General features: G+C 39.6%; 1 protein-coding gene across 1 annotated transcript; it reads right to left on the bottom strand.

Annotated features, from left to right (window-relative positions):
• Positions 1–3,749: 3,749 nt before the first annotated feature.
• OPN3 (opsin 3) lies at positions 3,750–19,523 on the bottom strand. Its single transcript, XM_059841693.1, has 4 exons — positions 18,992–19,523; positions 8,096–8,415; positions 6,896–7,147; positions 3,750–4,342 (listed from the first exon to the last, which is right to left on the bottom strand). Exons 1-4 carry the CDS (start codon positions 19,506–19,508, stop codon positions 4,073–4,075), a joined length of 1,359 nt encoding a protein of 452 aa, XP_059697676.1. The 5' UTR covers positions 19,509–19,523; the 3' UTR covers positions 3,750–4,072.

A 19,523-nucleotide genomic window follows, 5' to 3' on the forward strand; every position in this document is an offset into this window, starting at 1 on the left:
CAATAAGGCAGAGGTCTCAAAAATGTTATGCTTCTCTTTTTACCTATTAGAGTCCACACATCTGAGGCTTTCTTTTATAAAAGAAGAAAATATTGATGAAAGAATATAAAAAATAGTTTAAAATATACAGAGAAAAAATAAGAATAGGGAAAGGACAGCACTCAGAAAAACAACGCTTAGTTACACTGAAAATTCTATTTCTAATAAAAATAAATATCTAGAAAAAGAAAGGCAGGTATGGTTAGCAAACTTTATGATACTTCAAAACTTCAACATAATTTCTGTTTCAGTTCATTGTCTTTCAGAGATTCCTCCTTTCAAGAAAGGGAATGAAATCTTGAAATCGGAGGACAGAGTTGAACAAACACTCCAGAGAGGAGATATGGTCAATCAAAAATGAAATTGAAAAATCTCAAAAATTTGAAATTGAGTGACTACAACCAATTGTACTAAGATGAAATGTAGTGCAGGGAAAAGGACCAAAACTTGCCCAAATTATTCCCTTTGAAATCCCTAAAATCAGGAAAGAAAGGGAAACAAAGAGACAGAAGAGAAACAGAAGAATTGAAATTGCAAAACAAAAAAAAAAACAATCCTGACTCAAGGTGAAAACAAGGAAAGCCAATGGGATGACCTGAAGTGCAGGAATATGGCCTGAAGCTTGCCCAATTGATCCTCATTGAAATCACAAGATTCCTGCTTCATGCCAAGTCTGGTGCTAGTAACATGCCTTCTCATTTGTACCAAATATTAATTTGAATTTTGAGAGCAAGAAAGATTGTTCTTTATGTTTGAGCTGGATAAATGGAATGCAGAGCCAGGTCAGAGCAGCAGGCAAGGCAGCCTTGGGCATCGGGCAAGAGGAACTCAGAGGCTGCAGCGCTTGCCTGTGGCAGAAGAAAACAGAGATCAGCTGTGCACTTCTCCCTCCTGCTTTTCTTCCCACTTTTGCTGCCAGAGGGAGGGACAGGGGCATGCACAAGTACCAGGCTAACCCCAAGGGGGCGCCTACTGCCAACCCTAAATAGCATCAGGAACGGCATTCCCATCCTCTGGGACAGTTCCAGCCTCACCCTCTGTCTTTTTTCCTTCATGAGAAACAGCAACGCTCCTTAACTGTGGTGACATAGACCGACAAAATACCTGACTGCAGATATTTTCAAACTGAGATGTTTGCATGTACATCAAACACAATCTTCTCCCATCACAGACAGATTTTACTCATCTCTTAATCTCTTACCTCTGGATATTAGGCAAATTCTGTTCTTGAGCTGAAGGTTGTTTATATAAGCCAAGGATAAATGTATTCTTAAAAGCTGCTATTTCTGGGTGGTTTAGCACAGTATAGTGGTTGCATATCCATTTCACTTAGCTGATGCAGTATTCTAGCAGGAAACAGCAGCAGGAGACCAATGTTATGCAGGGCACAAGCAAAAAGGGTATGCTTGTGAATACTGATCTCCTGACTGATGTAATCACTGTGACAAAAAAAAAAAAAAAAAGGCCCAACTCTTCTGCATGAAGTCAGATACATTCAGCACAAATCTAGTTTCTCCTAGGAGCTGAAAAAGGAGAAAGGTCACATGTAAGTCAGTGGGCACCACTTCATGATTCATGATGACCTCAAAACTCAGGGTGAGAGGGGATCCTTTCCCCAGCATGAAGGAAATGCTGAAATGCCTCCCAGCTGTCCTGACACACCAGGTGGGAGGCAACAAGTAAACTGAGGTTTCTGCATTTACAGATTAAAAATGGTATTTTAGCTAAATCATTATATCTATTTTTCTATTAATGTACAAAATCAATGAAACATCCTTAAGAGAAATTATTTGGCTCTGAAGTTATCATGGTACTCACCACACCTGTAATTTCCCTTTGCATGACAGGATCATGGATGCTCTTACCAACTAGTTTATTTAAAATCATTAATTATATACCTTACTTATCCCTTCTTAACCTTTTGTCCTTCCCACTTTCTCCTTCTCCTTCTACTATTTCTTAGTCTGCAGTTCTGTTACTCAATGAACAGCCAATTGTTCAAATGCTAATTCTAACCATTGTCCATCGCCTGTAATGTGAAAGGTCTAGCATCAGTCTTTCTATCCACACTACTATAGTAATAAATTTTCCTGTTGTGACAAAAGCAGAATAGACCAAAGATGGATTTTTAATTTTTTAAAAAGATGATAAAACTGCAAAAAACCTGATGCTTCTCAAAGATTGACAGTTACAACACTTAAATTCTGTAGCAGGGTTTGATTTTTGAAAAAGTGCTGCAGTAAGTACAGGAAATAGTTTTATTTAGAAGATGAGCAAATAGGACTGCAGCACACTAACTTCACAGAGCCACACTTAAAAAGCCCACGACAGGCTACAAGTCAAAGTTACCGCCAACAGTTCAAGAAACCTAGTTTGAGGTTGTTAATTCAGCCTACAGCTCCAGGGTCACTGACACTCAAAAAGGCATTGCAAGGGCATCACAGCAGGGTGTCCACATTGCTGGCTCCACACTTTTTCATCTCTTAATAAAATTCTTCATTTCATGAAAGGAAATGAAATCTCACCATTTCAATGAGTGTCATTTCACAAAGTTTCAGTGATTCCATTCCATTCTGTTCCATTCTGCTCTGTTGTTTTCACTTCATTTCAGAATTCCATTTTTTTCACACTAACCTCTAAGCAATCTTGGGGCTGTAGCTGAGATGTCCATCCCCATTTACGGCCCTAATCTGTGAGGTGTGAAGGCAGAAATGCTGTGCCCCTGCCATAATCCTCTTGTCATGAATTTTCCAGCCCCAGTGTCCCTAGAACTCTAGGTTATTTTTCTCTCTTAACCCCAACTCTAGGTGTAATGGCATCTTGTCACTGGGGCTGAGGTTCTGATCACCATGGGAGGTCCAGATTGGAAAGATGTAGGAGCAGCAAAGTTGGTGCCCTGCCAGGATTGCCTTGGCATGCCTTTTCCAGCCCCAGTCTTCCCAGAGCTGTATGCTCTGCAGCCCCCTGAACTCTAACCTGAACCCTAATGGCACCTTGTCACTGCTGCTGTGATCCCCATCACCATGGCTGGCCCAGATTCCAAAAGTGTAGAGTGATCAATCTCAGTAGCCTGCCACAATGAAATGTCTTCATTTCACGAAAGGAAACGAAATCCCACAATTTCAGTATCACTTCATGAAGTTTCGGTTCATTTCACTGTACTTCATTCCATTCCATTTCAAAAATTTAACTTCTCCTAAGAATTTTCTTTTTTTTCAATTTCATTTTACTTCCTTATATTTCCTTTCTTTGTCTTCTCCCTTAACTTCATTCGCTGATTTCTTGTTTCACTTCCTTTCATGAAAGGAAAGGAAATCTTGCTATTTCAATGAGCATCATTTCATGAATTTTTGGCTCATTTCACTGCACTTCAAACAGAGTACCTAAGATAAGAAATTTACCACAACTTCTAGTGTTCAGTTTTCATATATTGCTACATGATTGTCAGTGTGGTAAATATGTTGTACATCAACTAATAAAGAATCACACACTGTTATTGTTAATTACTCAAATTTTACTTTCATAAATATGAACAGTGGGTAATTTCTTTTTACAAACTCTCTACTTGATCTTTAGAAAGGCCAACTGAAACACTGAAATACTATAGTTTTCTCAGGTCTTAGTACTTCCCTTCAAGCTATATCCAACAAGATACAATATCAGATCATGTCCTAGTTGGTGGGGAAAAAAATATTTCACTGAGAACAAAATTTTATAAATACAATCCATTTAATTATTCACTGAAGGCTCAATATACAGAAAACATTAAAATACCAAAGGTTCTGAATGGCATTCATAAAATATGCATTAAGAAAATTCAAAGTAATGACATCCATCAACAATTTTAGCAGAAATTTCTGTACTGTGACCAAAAGTGAATTACTTGGAGAGCTTCAGATGCTGAATCCCTTCAGTATTTCACAGCTTAAGAATGTGGTTTCCTCTGGCAGCCCACAGACACTGCCCCTGAAACCAGTCTCCAGCCTCAACAGTCTAGTGGCTGAAACCCATCTCGTTCCCATGTCTCCTCAGCTCATCCCTGCAATGGCTTTACTTGGATGACATTTACTTTTGTCTCATGGTGTTTACTGCTGTCATCTATTTGCTCGGTGTCATCACTGGTGATAATAAAAATTACAGAGGAAGAACTGAAAGTCACTTTCTTCTTTGGCCTGTCCCCTGCTTTCTGAGACATAACTATGGGTCGTATTGGTTTGTCACTCCCTGTTGCTGGTGTCTCTTTCATTGTCCTCTGGAATCTCATCAGGCGAAAGCACAGGAGTTGCAAAAGGCAGCGTCGAAACTGCAAGAGAGAATGAGCAGAATTAAGTACAGCTTCCTCAGCATTCACTATCAGCCGCAAGAAACTGAAGGGCACAGGATGGTAAATGACTCAAAATAAGAGACTGCTGCATATCTTCTGAGTTAGTTTCAGTAACAAAACATGCTGCCTTTGTAGTGGGTACCTTTTTTCTCTACATCTGAATAGGATCACTGAGCCAACAGAGGGCACTGAAATGCAACTGAATATTTTACCAGCTACAAGCAAAAGACAAGAGGACTAGGCTCCAAAGTGTGCTATAGGTTTTGTTTCCATATACAAAAATCACATATCCAGCAGGGAAAGAATATTCTCATAAATACTTCACAGGAGGATACAGAGGGAAGGAACAAGGGGAGGAAGGGGATACAAAGGGATGTTTTCTTCCTTTTAAGTAACTCCAGGGTCTGGAATTTTAACAAAAGTATTTAAAGTCACAGATATAAAATTGCAATTAGTAGTAACACAGAAGTCATATTTTCCGATTGAATATGGATGGAACAGAAGTCTTTCAGATAACCAGAAGCTACCTATGACACAGGAAGTCTGTTCTACTGTGTGACTAAATAATGTGAGGTGTTCAGTGAAAGCTCACACCAGCACAACAGAATGGAAATTTGAGTAGTAGGACTGTATTAGTTCTCTAATTATGGTCTCCCCTTCAACAAAACAAAGATCCAGGTATGAGAGTTAAAGACACATTCATTCAGTAGCTCCCTGTCTGCAACATTTAAAGCTCAAACATGACCCTTTGGGGAAGAACCCTGGTTCTACAAGAAATAAGAGGGCAACTTCCTCTTTGTTTAATAACCTGTAACAAGAATTGCCTGGAATGTATGAAGAAGACTTCAATCAACCAACCAAAACACAAAAAAAGCCCAAAACAAAAACAAGAACAATCCCAAACACAACAAACATCCGGGAGCAGGTGGGAAATAATGCACCTTTTCTCTGAAAAGAGGGTAGGACATCTCTTTTTAACAGTGTTCCATTTAGCTGTGTTAAGGATTACTCAGTATTATCCTGCATGGCCAATGCCTCTGTTTTCCCAGATATCATGCAAGAAGCAATCTTGCATGCCAATTTAGAACAAGGTTTTGCTGTGGAAAATTAATCCTACTCCGACACGAAGAAGGCAATAGGTCTGTCCTGTTGGGAAAGGAACCTAGCTAATTACAAGATCTCATAGAAGGATAATCTCAGAGAAAGAATGGTCCTGTGGAAGCCTTGACAACTTCAGAGGTAATGGTCTATCTCAAAGTAGCAAAGAAGTTAGAAAGTACAAGCATGTTAGAAAAACTTCAGATAAAGGAAGGCTATTATAGAGAACTTGTTTTAGGATTCCTTCTGAGGGTAAAATAATCAAAAAACATTAGGCAAAAATACTATCATTTTGGTCCCAATCTGGAATTAGAGACAAGAGAAAAAACTTCACAATGCATCTCCAATAAGCAGGTTCAGATGATCAATACTTATCCTGGCTGTGTCTCTACTGGCATTATACCTGGTGCAAGTTTAATTTGCTGCTGGGTATCAGAACCCACAAAATATTTTTCACAAAATATTTTTCAGCCTGACACCTAGGTACAGAGTCAGTGCCAGTGTATTTAAAAAGTCACTCTATTGAAAAAGCCTTTTTGAACGTGACTTTTGCTAGCTTCCATACCCAGGATAACTCTGATATTGTGCAGCCATGTAACTGTGGATCAGCCTGCTGTGAAACAAGCTGTGGGGGACGAACAAGATGGGAGGCCACATTGGAGGCCTCCTGCTTTTACTCAGGAAAGCATTTAAGCTCCCCTTTGCCCTGGTTCCTGACCTGAGCAGCACAAACCCGAAAGGAACAGGCTTGGCTGCCCCCGTGGCTGATGAGACCCACTGACTTGGCCTCCTTGTCCCTGCAGGCTGCTGGCTGGTCCAGGCTGCTGCCCAGCAACTGCAAGCCACTGTCTGAAATCACAGAAAATTCCATCTCTATAATGGGTTTAAAGGTAAGGAAAACTCAGCAAAACCCCTCCAGCAATCACTCATGGTTTCTTACCCTTTGTCAAGGGATTCTATTAAACTCCAGATACCTTTATACAATCTTGATTTCAGAAGTTTACAATGTGCATGGTACACTTCTAGTATCAGTCCTTGTGTTGCTATAACACAGAAGTCAGAGGCAAGGTTTTTTTTATTCCTAAAAAATAAACATTGATTATTATAAACTTCCTCTAAAGGAAGGGAGTGATTCAGATGAGGTCTTCTAGTAGCAATCCATTTCACAGGTAAACTGTCAAAACTAGACATTCTGACACTCTTTCCTGTCCCTTTTGTGATTTAAATGTTTGAATTCACATATAAGCAAATTAAATTTATGTTCTGGTGGTATTTAAGCACCATCAGGGATTTTATTTCTTCTAGATTGTTACCATTTCTCCTACCCGTTGAAATTTTTTAAAATTTTTTCAGATTAAAGTATATCAGACTACACTTCACAAGTGTGATACTGGCTACTAATAATTCAAACAAGAAAACCTTTAATGTACCCACCTTTCTACTCATGAAGATATAGATAACTGGATTATAAGCAGTGCTTGACTTGGCAAAGAAAGATGGGATGATAGCTACTGTTGGAGTTACAAGGTTGCTGTAGCCATATGTTATCAAGAGGGAGACCACTGCATAGGGCATCCAACAAATAAGGAATGTGGAGATCATCAAAAAACACATTTTAGCCACCTTCTTTTCATATCTTAGAAGTTTGATCACTTGAACTGTCTGGAAATCTTCTACACAGCGAAGCTGTAGAGAGAAAAAAAAATCGTAAAACAAAATAGCTTTATGTTTTACTTGAACCTCAATAGTTCTGTATTTATTTATAAGTAACTGACTCACTCTCTTAGTTTAAGGCACAGACACCATACACTTTATCTTTTAAACCACAATTCTTCTGGAAGCTTACATCGTATTTCTCAGATTTTATTCCCTACATTAAGTGTAAAAATACAAGCTGAGAAAAAATAGAATAGCTAATTTACTAAAAGACAACAAATCCAGAGATGTAACAAAACATGCTGCAGTTATAAGTACTTTAGAAAAATAACTTGCCCTCAACTGTTGCATAAGCAAATTCAGTTTATATTAGTGGTCCTTTGTCTGACTAGTTAGACAGTCCTGTAGATTCATGGAAAAAATCTTTAGAGAAAAAAACCTCATAAATAGATTTCTCTGTACTGCTTTGTCACATAGTATGATACCCTACAATCATGAAATCCCTAAAGCAGAATACTAGGCAGCAGGTTCCCATGTTACCTGAGTCATAAAATACAGAAAAGATAGGACATGCACATGAACATACTCCACAAATTATCCATTCTGCCAATACTGTTGACCACATGTTGAGTGGGTCCAGACTAACTACCCACAGAATATGATTCATTAACACTTTCTCATCCTAAGGATTTGGATTGAATTTTCAGATGAGGATCTGATACGGATTAGTTAGCATAAGCCTTCCCTACTTCCTCCCAGTAAAACCACACAACAAACAGACCTCAGTAGCTCTCGGCTGGTTCTCTCCCAGTCCTACAACCTATCTAGTGGTACCTGACAGAGATGAACATCAAATTTTCAAAAGTTTAAAAGGGAAGTGAGAGTGCAAATTTGGCTTGGATCCAACCTTAATATACAGCTTCAACACCTTTCACTGACAATGTTACATTCAGGGAAGTCTTCCTTGAACTAACTTACCATTCTTACTGCATGCAGAATATGGCCATAGCAATAGGCCATGATCCCAACAGGTGCTACTAGACAGCCAAGGAAAAAAAGGAGCACAAAGGAGGTATCATTGGGGTCTTTTGACTTCCAGTCCACCGAGCAACCTAATCCATGAATTTCCATTGTGTATCTGTTCCAGCCCAAAAGAGGGGCTCCAGTCCAGGCCAGTGAGTACAGCCAGATGTACGTGATAGCCCGCCAAGACCAAGAGAAGTCAATCACTTTTGCATGGACCACCCGAATGTAGCGTTCATAGGCAAGAGCAGTGAGAGTCATAATGGAAACAATTCCTGTAAAAAAAAAAAAAAAGAAAATCAATTAAATTATTCACAAATACTGTAAACAGGACTGCACTCCTCTTGATAAATGTTTCCTTTGCTAGCAGGTTAACAAAATGACCCAGCTCACATTATGAATCTAACACCAATAAGATTTTTTGTGCATTACTCACTGACTACTAAGCCAAACAGAATCACCAATTTCTACCAATCAGAGGAGGATGCTGACATCTGATCCAGGATGTACAATGGCTAAGAAGTGGGACAAGATAAAAAGAGACTAAGCCAATACTTCTTCCTAAACATTACTTCATTCACTGAGGTATCATGGTCCAAAGTTTGGGGTTTTTCCTGCTGGCAGTTGTTGTTATATGTTCCTTTGGGGTTTGTGGTTTCCTTTGGCTGTTTAGGGTTTTTTAAAGAAAAATCTATCATATAAAGCTGAGATAATCAGCAATTAAAAAATCCCTTAGCAATTTAGCAAATTAAGAGTTGAGACTGAAATTGCAGAAAGCCTTCAGCAACTGAAAGCAGAGATGTGCATCTTTAATGTGAATAAAATGACTAGAATAATTCAAATTTATTTCAAGATATCCTGGAAGTCTTTGCATTCCAAGAAGAACCATGAAGGCAAAGCATTACATTGCTGAAGGACATCTGAAAGACATTCAGTTATTTTGAGTGTCCTTTCCTATCTTGCTGCTTTCATAAAAGTATCAGTCCTTGTTTATTTATGCACTCTCTTCCTTTTCTGTCCACCTCAAACCCGGTACACAATTATTAACATGTTATGACAGAAATCACACAATCTTCAGCTCTCAGTATTATCCTATCCAGACACTTTTAAAATTTCATGAAGCTAAGGCATTTCTGTCTTGATTAGATTATAAGGATTTCTGTTTCAATGGTATGTAACACTTGATGATCAAAAACCAAATTGCCCACCAGGCAACTGCCAGATACCTGAAATCTGTTATGATTCAGTCATCAAGTTCATACAGAGAGGCTCTTAAACAACAAAAGGGTGTATTTCCCAGCATTCTGTGAGATTACACAGATATATGTGTCTAAATCTATATAGATTTTATCTAATACAAAGCACAAAGTATTTTTTGATGCATATGCACAGCACTTAATTTCTCCAAGTACATTCATATGTGCCATAAGCTCTAAGAAGGTTAATTGTACAGATTTCAGTACCAAAGAGAGAACCATTTTATGCTCAACAGGAACCTGATCTCACTTTGAAAAAGGATAAACGTTTATTGAAGATATATTAACAACAGCACAGAAGGAACAGCAACATGGATTTTAGGAAGGCAACTAAGAATAACAAAATCTAGAGAAACATATAGTCTCTCTGTAAAGGTATTCAACAGCAAAAGCAGTTTATTATTAACCAAGTATCTCACAGGAGGATATCCTTTAGGATTCTAAAAAAAAATTACTTTATGCTGTTATTGAAATATTGAAATATTCCCTTTTTATAAGAGGTGAGTTAGAAAGTTTTCTTGATTAAGGGAATTTCCCAGTCTAAACAAAAATGTGCCACACTCTTTCATAGATCTCTTTAAAATGAAACAATTTCTTAATATGGTTTTTTCTAGTTATCTTTAAACCTTCATCATGAAAAGATGTAGACATTGTTGGCAATGCAGTAACCTTTCCCATTTAGTTTTGTATGGTTTTTTTCCTTGTTTAAATCATTGCTGTAAAATTTCACTTTCACAGCTTGAAACTGGACTAGCAAATGTGGATGAGAAGGTTTCCAAAGACCTAAGGCTGGGTTTGTTGGTGGGTTTTTTGGGGTTTTTGAAATGAAGTTAAAAGTCCATCCTGCCTTTTTTGGTGACCTTACATGCTAAAAATACATTGAACAATGTGGATCTAAGCAAAATATTAGTAAGTATTAGAAAATGACTACAGGATTTTATAGGCATTCTATAAAATCTACACTTTCCTACCAAAAAAAAAAAATCTAAATCTACACTATTCTAAAATCTACACTATTCTACACTTACTCTGGCTCAGGTAGGTGCTTTATTCAATCAAATGCAGTCTACTTCCTGAACACAAGGTAAGGCAACAAGTTTCCCTTCCATTTCTCTTACCCAAATATTAGGAATTACGAAAGTTTACCTGACAGTTATGATAGTCATCCACAGACATGTTTATGGAGGAAAATCACATCACTCAACTAAAGGTTCTGTTAGCTTGTATAGTGCACTGCAGCTTTGTCTGATCAGTGAGAGCAGCTCCACAGGATGAGTCAGAATACCTAAATTAACCTTTTGCTCCTTACCACCTTCCTTCATTGAATGGTATTCAATGGCTAATGTCCCTGTGTGGTCTTAATACTTCCCCATCCCTTTTACGAGTGCTGAATTCTAGCCATGGCAAAGTAATCAAAAGCACACATGCTTGGCTGAAAGTGCAGGTGTTCACAAGCAATAATTTCCTAAGTCCTTGACATTCTCAAGGAAGTCATTGAATGCTCAGTATCTCTAAAAATCAGTATGTGCACATTTGAACAATGTTATATCAAGCCCCTTTCAGTATAAAACCACTGCTCCTCAAAGACATACTTGAATTTTCATCCCTGAACTGTAATGGGACCTTGGAGAGCCTGTTGGACAATATGCACCAAAATACAAATCCCTGTTCTGCTGGTATTCAAGGAGTGTCCAGCAGCATGCAGACATTGAGGCAGGAAATGCAGGTCACAGCACAAGATATATATGATTTATACATGCATATGGCTTCATTTTCTATGTTTTATTCAGTTTCTGTAGTCTAGTGCAGAGGAAAGCACTGAATTTTACTTCCCTCCCTGCCCCCACTCCTCTACAGGAGCTTTTCTGGAAATTATTAAATTTCATCCTGAGTTGCATATTTTAATATGATGAAATGCATGCTGATTAAAAAACCAAATCTGTTACAGAAAGCCATTATGGTTATTGTTTGGCTATTAGTCCCCTCTTAGCAAAAATACGCATGCCAAACCAATTTCTACCTTTTATCTGAAACAAATTTTGTTTTGCTTCTTGAGGTACTGGAGATCTACATATTTTGATTCAAGGCTAATATCCAAGAGTCTGAGGGCTGATTTACTCGACCAGCAATTCACTCTTTCCAATTCTTTCAGAAAGACTTTACTGCCCAGTGTTTACAGAGACTGCATGTCTGATATACAGATTTTCATCTCAGACAATACCCCTATCTGTATGTGCTGATTATAAACAAACACTCTTTGTGTTTAGGAACTGCTGCTAGTTTTAGCTCTGATTTAAGCCTGGGCAATTACCCTAGCACAAATGGGGTCATTCCCATTGAAGCTGCAGATAAATGTAGCAAAACTGAAGTGTCTTCTTGTTGAAGCCACTAGTTTGCAATTTCTATGTTGCAACTCCTCTTCTTCTCCAGCAGCCAGCCATGCACAATCAGGGAGCAGTGACAAACTACTTCTTGTTATTTGGATGTTTATGAAGAAAATTCACATTTTTGCCATTTTGCTTTGTTTTCCCACTGAAATACTGCATTTAGTGTAGATTTTATTATGTACCATATGTGCTAATTATCTCCTACATATTCTGGGTTTTTTCAGGAGTCAGTTCTGGATACATCATAAAATACTTCAATCTGTACAGTGTAGATCATCACAGAGAAGACTGTAAAACATAGCTAAGTTGTACTACGTTATACCACACAATGTGTATATTCTGACTTTATAATCCTCAATTAGAAAAATGTTGCAGTGCCTTCAGAACTGAAGTGTCACTTTCAACGAGTTTGAGCAGTCACAACAGCTTCTGCCCTCTCCATGCAAGAAACACCTTATTTTCATATTGAGCCTCAGCCCCAGGCCTATAATTTGGTCAGAGGTGATCTCAAATATTCCCAAAGTCTGAGCATCTCTACAGAGCAACTGCAGCATAATGTAGCAAATAAGATCCATTTCTAAGACAGACTGTGGCTTCTGTCAAAGGGTGTGGAAGAGGTTTTAAGTTTGATAAGAGGATACATGTTTACCCCAAAAGAATTTTCTACCAAGTTTGTTGATGTAGAAACCAAGAAAGAAAGAAGGATAAATAAGAGAAACCTGCAACAGGTTATTACAATAGGCACTTTGTCCTTCATGACCAATGAGTAAAGTGCAAACTTATATGTGTTTTGTAAGAATGTATAAAAAGCATGCATGCTATAATTAAAAGTTTGAAGCCTTCTGAAAATGGAGTGTGTTGCTTTGTACTGTCTCCGTCTCAACTACAACAAAAGGGCATGTTATTTTCTATATCAATTAATCCTTTCCCTGCATTCAAGTGCTGAATGACTATTTTGCATACCTAATCACAGAAGTAAGCCATCCTTCTGCAATCCCTCCTCACCTCTTTTCACATCTGAAAAGCCAGAGAGCAGCAATTGAGTAGAAGCAACTTCCTGTCCATGGCAAGAAAAGGTGTTATTGCACTCTCTAGTTTTGTGCTACAAAGTACAAAACCAGTCTATCTGAATTCAGCAATTAGGCATTGCAATAAGATTTAGGCACCATCTATGTATCACTTCTAATTTTACAAGTAATTTTAACATCTGCATTCAAATCTAGGGAGGTGAAAAATCACTTCTCTTCGACTTAACATACTTCAAGTATATTTTATATGTAGCTGTCCTATAAAATTATGGTGAAATAAATCACCTCTTCCAGATTCAATATTCCAAGTGATTAACTTACTCGGGGGAAAAAAAATGCTAAAGCTGAAAGCATGCTGATTGAGCCTCCAGCCATTTGTAACACAAGATCCTAAAACTATCTGCTGAGTTACAACTGAAAATGCTTTTAGTGAGATTGAATCAGTGCATATAACATACATGGGTAATGCAAGAGAGTGGCACAGGACATCACTGCCACTGTGCAGGGAAGAGCCTCAGATGAACAGGCTGTAACTGAAGCAAGGTCCACAAGACACTCTTAAGCAATTAATCCCTACTTCAGTATTTGGTGGGTATGCTTGTATCTATCACCTTGCCTTGAAACAAACAAATAAAAGAACCTCAGCTGTACACATAATAGCTTTTCACAGGAGAGTACAGTCTGTAAAATTCTTACAATTTTTCCCATCCTCTAGTTCACATTACTGGAATGGAGTATTCACCCAGATACCCACATTGACTTGGTAGCTAATTGAGATCTAGCTGCTTGCATATCAACAGTAATTTGTCCAGGAGTGACATAATACTTTAAATTAATTTGACATTAAAAGCTGGCAGTGTTTATTTTACCCTTACAAAAAACAGCTTGCAGTTAGGAAAGACAGAGGTCTCTCATTGCATTTCAGTAACAGTAGCCTTTCAATTGCAAACAAGGTTTAATGATAGAAAGCCTACCCCATAGTACACCCTGACTATGCAATCCTCTGTCAAGAGACTGCCTCAGATAAAGAGTTTTGGTGCCTGTTCCTCAAGATCATTCCTGTCATCAACCAGTTTTTCCACTGTTAAACTTAGAAGGTGTTAGAACACCAGTACTGGCCAATGGTTTAGCTACCATTACTTTTAGCTGAAGTGATTTATGCTTGAGGGGTTATGTGTGTATGCTCCACGTGACAAGAGTAGCTTACCTCAAAACCCTCAGGGCCTATTTCAATGTACAGAAGGTATTAAAGCAGACACCCAATGCCTGGGGGTGAGCAGTTCACAAATTTCTCTTGTGCACATCAAGTTCTGACATCCACTGTCATTCAAAAAAAACCCTTAAAAATATCTGTGAGAACCCAGCAGATATATGCAAAGATCATGACATCCTGACCCTGGACCCTGTATTTCAAAACTACCCTCTTATCTGAAGAAAGAAATTATCTATGTGTGCTAACTAAGATTTTTGGGTACGTTTAGCTGTCAGGTGTCTTCTCTAGAAATCATAACCAAAAAGCTATGCTGTCAGTGGTAGCACACCTCCCAGATATGAGTTGTGTTGCTAAATCAGATAAAGAGATTACACAGATCTCTACTACTTACGGCTTGGTTCTCTACAGACAGGGAAGCGTTAGAAGCGTTTTACATAAAGAAAGGGTGGCAGATGCAGTGGGGCCAGCATAGAGCTGACTGCACACCTCTATAGAAAGGTGACCCTCATGGTATAAATACATCACTTAATTGATGTGCAGCTATCATATCACACCAGGATACACCACCTGTACCAAAATAAATGCTGGAGCTCAGTGAAACAAAATTAAATGGGGATTAGTGTCTAAAACAGACAACTGCATCAGGAAAGCTTAGACTAAGACTTGTCAGGTAATCATTTATGTCATTTTCCCTACACTAATATAAGAGGTGCTAGGAATGGCTTTGTAGTAGAGGAAAAAAGCCCTTCTTGGGGCCTCTGCTATGAAGACATGTACCTAAACTGTATCTTGACTTCAGACTCTAATGAGTAAAAGAAAATAGGGACTGTTATTTGTGTGATGAGGACAGACGTTCAGTAGTCAAAACGATCAGTTTTGCACTGTAGCAAGCAGGTCTCTGCACCTTCTAAAGGCTCAATGAAAATCTTTCGAGTCACAGAAAACATAGGCAGTAGCACAAACTCCAGGCTCTGAGCTGTGCAATGCAACTCAAGAGCAGATGTTACTATCTGGGCTTGTCTCAAGAGAAAGTTATGATAATGCAGAAGTAGACTGTTGTAAGGAACACAAAAACTAGTCATTTATTCTTAGACAATCTGTAGTTATGCTGCCATCTTCTCAACTTAAAAGTTTCAGACTGTGAACATCTGCTTACAGTGTCTAAGTTCCAGATCCCACCATGCCTCCAACTGGCTGGCAAAATGATAAGCAGACTTACAAAGAAAATGCTCAATTCTTCAATGCAAAAAGTGTAGAGAGTGCCCTTATACTTGTGAGGGGGGGAAAGAAGTTGTCATTATTCTGTAATGAAGACTTCTGAAAATACAGATGCTACTAGCTTACTTTAAGTACAAATGCCACCTATGTATTTAATCATATTGAAATCCTTAAGAGGAACACAGAAATATCTTGATCTTGGCTTTCAAAACAGTATGAGGAAAATCACTATAACAACACCTGAAAATTTAAAATAAAGCTGCTGAATCATGATTTTCAACATAATTCCTGATTAACTACAGTAATTAGGAAGAATCTGATTTTTAAAATTGTTGAGAGTTAGCTCTGAACTTAAAGTGAAAATCACATTAAAAAAAAATAAAAGCAGATTTAATAATTTGTCCCAAATTTGTTTACCATCAGGGGAACCTCTCATTTATAAGTCAACACATGCAGAGAACAACTTACAACCCAAATACTCATTGGGTCCTAGGGGCTGTTCTTCTAATTTAAAAAGATGCATAAGGATGGAAAGTAAGACTGAACAGCCTTCAGGCCTGAAGGGCTGGCACAGGAAGCTCACATAGCAATGTCCAAGATCATACCCAAGAATGAATCACAAAGCTGTAAATAAAGAGGTTTTGGTCTTCTCATATAAAAATAAGCCAGACTGGGTCCAATCCCAAGACATAGCCACACCACTAAAGTAACCTCACATGATCTGTTATGGTTTCATAGACTCCATTTCCATGGTATCAGAGCTACCCCCACTTTATTCTAGAAGCATCTTCATTATGTCATTGTGGCTTACTGAGCAATTAACACTGAAAGCTGTAAGTACTCTTCTTAGTTAATGAAAATTTCACTTTTGAAAGCTGTCAATTTTGTATGTCTTCTGATCAACGAATGCACTTCACATTCCCAAAGGTTCCTGAGGAGAGTGTTATACTTTCAGAAGCACTTGTGAGTTATACACAAGTAAGACATTACATTACCTTCCCTACCACCATCACCTCAAGATAACAGGTGACTTGAGCTGGTACATACAAAAGTAGTATATTTACAAATGCAATACCTGGTTGCTCTAAATTAAATCTTTAATCAGCGTCTTCACCACTACTGGGGGAAAAAAATAAAGAAACGAACAAAAAAAAAACCCACCCAAAGAAAAACCAGGGGAAAAAAAAACAACAAAAAATCCCCAAACAAAAAAAAAAAAAAAAAGAAAAACAAAGAAAAAAATCCAACCAAAATACCTAACCCCTAACAGCAACAAAACATTACCAAACAGGAACAAACAAACAAAAAGCCTCCAAATTACTGGTTTTTCCATAAACACATTACAAAATAAAAATAGAAGCCATGGTAGCAATAGTCCAGATAGCAAACAAAGTATGATGCTACCTGTGGGGCATCATTTATAAATTTTTTTTCTGCAGCATTGACATATCCCTGCTTTCCTATGCAGGTGGGGAACCACTTATCTTCTATTCTCATATTCTCATCTAGAAATCCTTCTATTTATAGATGAGAATATGAAAACAATACTGTGGAGGTTAAAATTAGACATCACTTTATCAGATTATGATTCAGAATATTCAATTATGATAGCCAAATTAAATATTTTCTATTGCTTTACATGGCAGCTGAGAAAAGTAAACTATGGCATCACTCCTGAACATTAAGTTGTGAGCTTACTCTCCACTTTGATATGATCAACTACACACAAACAGACACTTTTCTAATATTAATAGTAAAAAAAAATTCTTCCCAACGAAGCACATTTTGGAGGAGGAACATAGCATGACCAACCATAGGAAGATGTAATTTTACAAAAAATAGATTCTAACTTCACTACTCCCTAGACAAGGCCCATGAATTTGCCTACATTTCTTTTGGAAAAAAATTCTTAAATAGAGGGATGCAGGAAAGTCTCAACATTAAATATATTTATAGCAACAAATTATGCAGCATACCTCAAAATAAACAGGAATTGAAAGTCACATGTGATCAAGCAATTTCCTTGCCAATTTATATACCTCATTGTTTCTATTTCTACTATTTCAGAAGATGGTATGAGATTATTATAGTCTGGTTTTTTACCCTTACTACATATCTCATTTTTTGAACCTATATAGAAAATGTCTCCATCAAAAATACTAAGTATAGTATAGAAGAGATAAAGGTACCTGTACTTTACATCCCCTGTGTAAGATTAACATTCAGTTGTCTGGCAGCATCTGTTTGGCAGACAAGTACTTGAGTTTCTCAAAAATTTGAACAAGCTGAGTGATGGAGACAACCTCATGCCAGCAAGGTGTTCTAGTACTTTTCCTGATCCCAACAGCTACACAAACATCTGAGATCTGTGCACTGCAGAAATTATCTGGTACCAAACACTGCACAAATGATTAACTACATCCTGCACCCACTGTAACTTTCAAGACATAAAATTTTTGCTGCAGGAGTCAAATCAAGCATGAGCAATCATGCACCTTCGCACAGCAGCCCACAAAATGCTGACCGTAGACCATGTGAAACAAAGGTTATATATGCAGGAAAGCTACAGAGCTTATTGAAGATTTTAATGTGTCACCTCAGAGTCAATTTTCAGTGTATATACATCCAGTGGGTGCATTGTGATCCACCTCTAATTTATACACCTCTGCCAGAAGAAGTAACTAACGTGAGCTTTAGATTTTGGTACTGGTTAGCCAAACATTTACTTTCACCATTAGAAACATGAGTCTCTTCTTCTGCAGCATCCTTTACTCATAAAGAAAAAGCAATATTCCTTTTAAGAGGCTGCATGTACATAGCTGGACTGCAACCTATTCTTCTGCAGACTTACACAAAGGGTATGTATTCATTTCCGGAAGGAAAGCAGTAAAGAGCTTTGAAAATGGAAATAGTGTTAGTACTCCTCCTGCAGTGCTAACATGTCACTGGAATCAGTGGTTTCCCAAAGCCCAACTGTGACACCATTATGACTGAAAAATGGTACCTGAATTTCACATATGGAGAAGGAAATTCAAGGCACTGGCACACACTGCGTAGCTTTATAAACAGACAAGTCACAACACTGACAAGACTGCTGGGGAGCAGCTTATCCACCTGTTCCATGGAGGGAGAACACTGCTGACCCTACACCCAGAGTCATACGCGCTCCTTATCCACCGACTGCAGCACTTCCTCCAAAATACAGTGGTTTATGCTCATAAATTCTGCGCATCACTCAGTCAACTAGAGACCTCTTCTAACAGCACTGATGCCCTTTTCCCTACACGTCCCATTACACCTTACACAGGCAAAGGCGGGAGGTCGGAAAACTGATTATTGAATAATTTCTCTTTTTGCTTCGGGTCGTTTTCTCCAGCACTGTCGCTCTTTTTTTACCAAAAAAGCCCCGGAACTACCCAACCCCACCCCCCCCAACCCCCATCGCCAGGGCGGCGACTGAACCCCCCGGGCCGGACTGCCCCGCGGGAGCGACAGGGATGCGGCGGCTGGGGCAGCGGGGATGGAGCGGCTGGGGCCGGCAGGGAGCGGTTGGGGCGGTTGGGAAGCGAGGAAGGAAGGGCGGTTGAGGCGGTTGGGAAGCGAGGAAGGGCGGTTGGGGCGGTTGGGAAGCGGCGGGGATGGGGCGGTTGGGAAGCGGGGACGGGGAGCGGTACCGCCGGTGCAAGCGGGCGAGGAAGGACCCCGCAGGACACGGAGGGACAGGCGGCGCCCGCGGCCCCAGCACCCACCGAAGAGGCTGCTGCTGAAGCCGTCCCAGACGCAGCCGGCGGCGTCCCACACCCAGCGGCTCCTCAGGCAGGACATAAAGGTAAGGCTCACGCCGAAGACGGACACCAGCAGGTCGCTGAGGCTGATGTTGACGAGGAAGAGGTTGGTGGGCGTGCGGAGCCTCTTGAACTTGTAGTAGAGCACCAGTACCAGCAAGTTGTTGCACAAGCCCAGCATGCCGATGGTGGCGACCAGCAGTGCCAGTAACTCGTAGGTACCGGCGCTGAAGAGGGGCCGCTCGCCCGGCACCTCCTGCTCGGGCGCCGCGGGCTCCGGGCGGCTGGAGGTGCCCGTGCCGTTCCCCACGGGCATGGCTCCCGGCCGGAGCGGGGCTAAGCCTCCCGGCCCGCTCCCAGCCCCATCGCACGGCGAAGCTCGGGGCAGGAGGAGGAGTTCCCGCGGCCTTCCCGCCCACGGAGGGCGCGCCCTCGGGTGGCTTCGCCCTCGCCTGCCCCGGGGCGTGCCCGGCCTGGGCATGGCTCCTTCTGTGTA

This window comes from Haemorhous mexicanus, chromosome 3, assembly GCF_027477595.1.
Source record: "Haemorhous mexicanus isolate bHaeMex1 chromosome 3, bHaeMex1.pri, whole genome shotgun sequence".
NCBI classification, from domain to species: Eukaryota; Metazoa; Chordata; class Aves; order Passeriformes; family Fringillidae; genus Haemorhous; species Haemorhous mexicanus.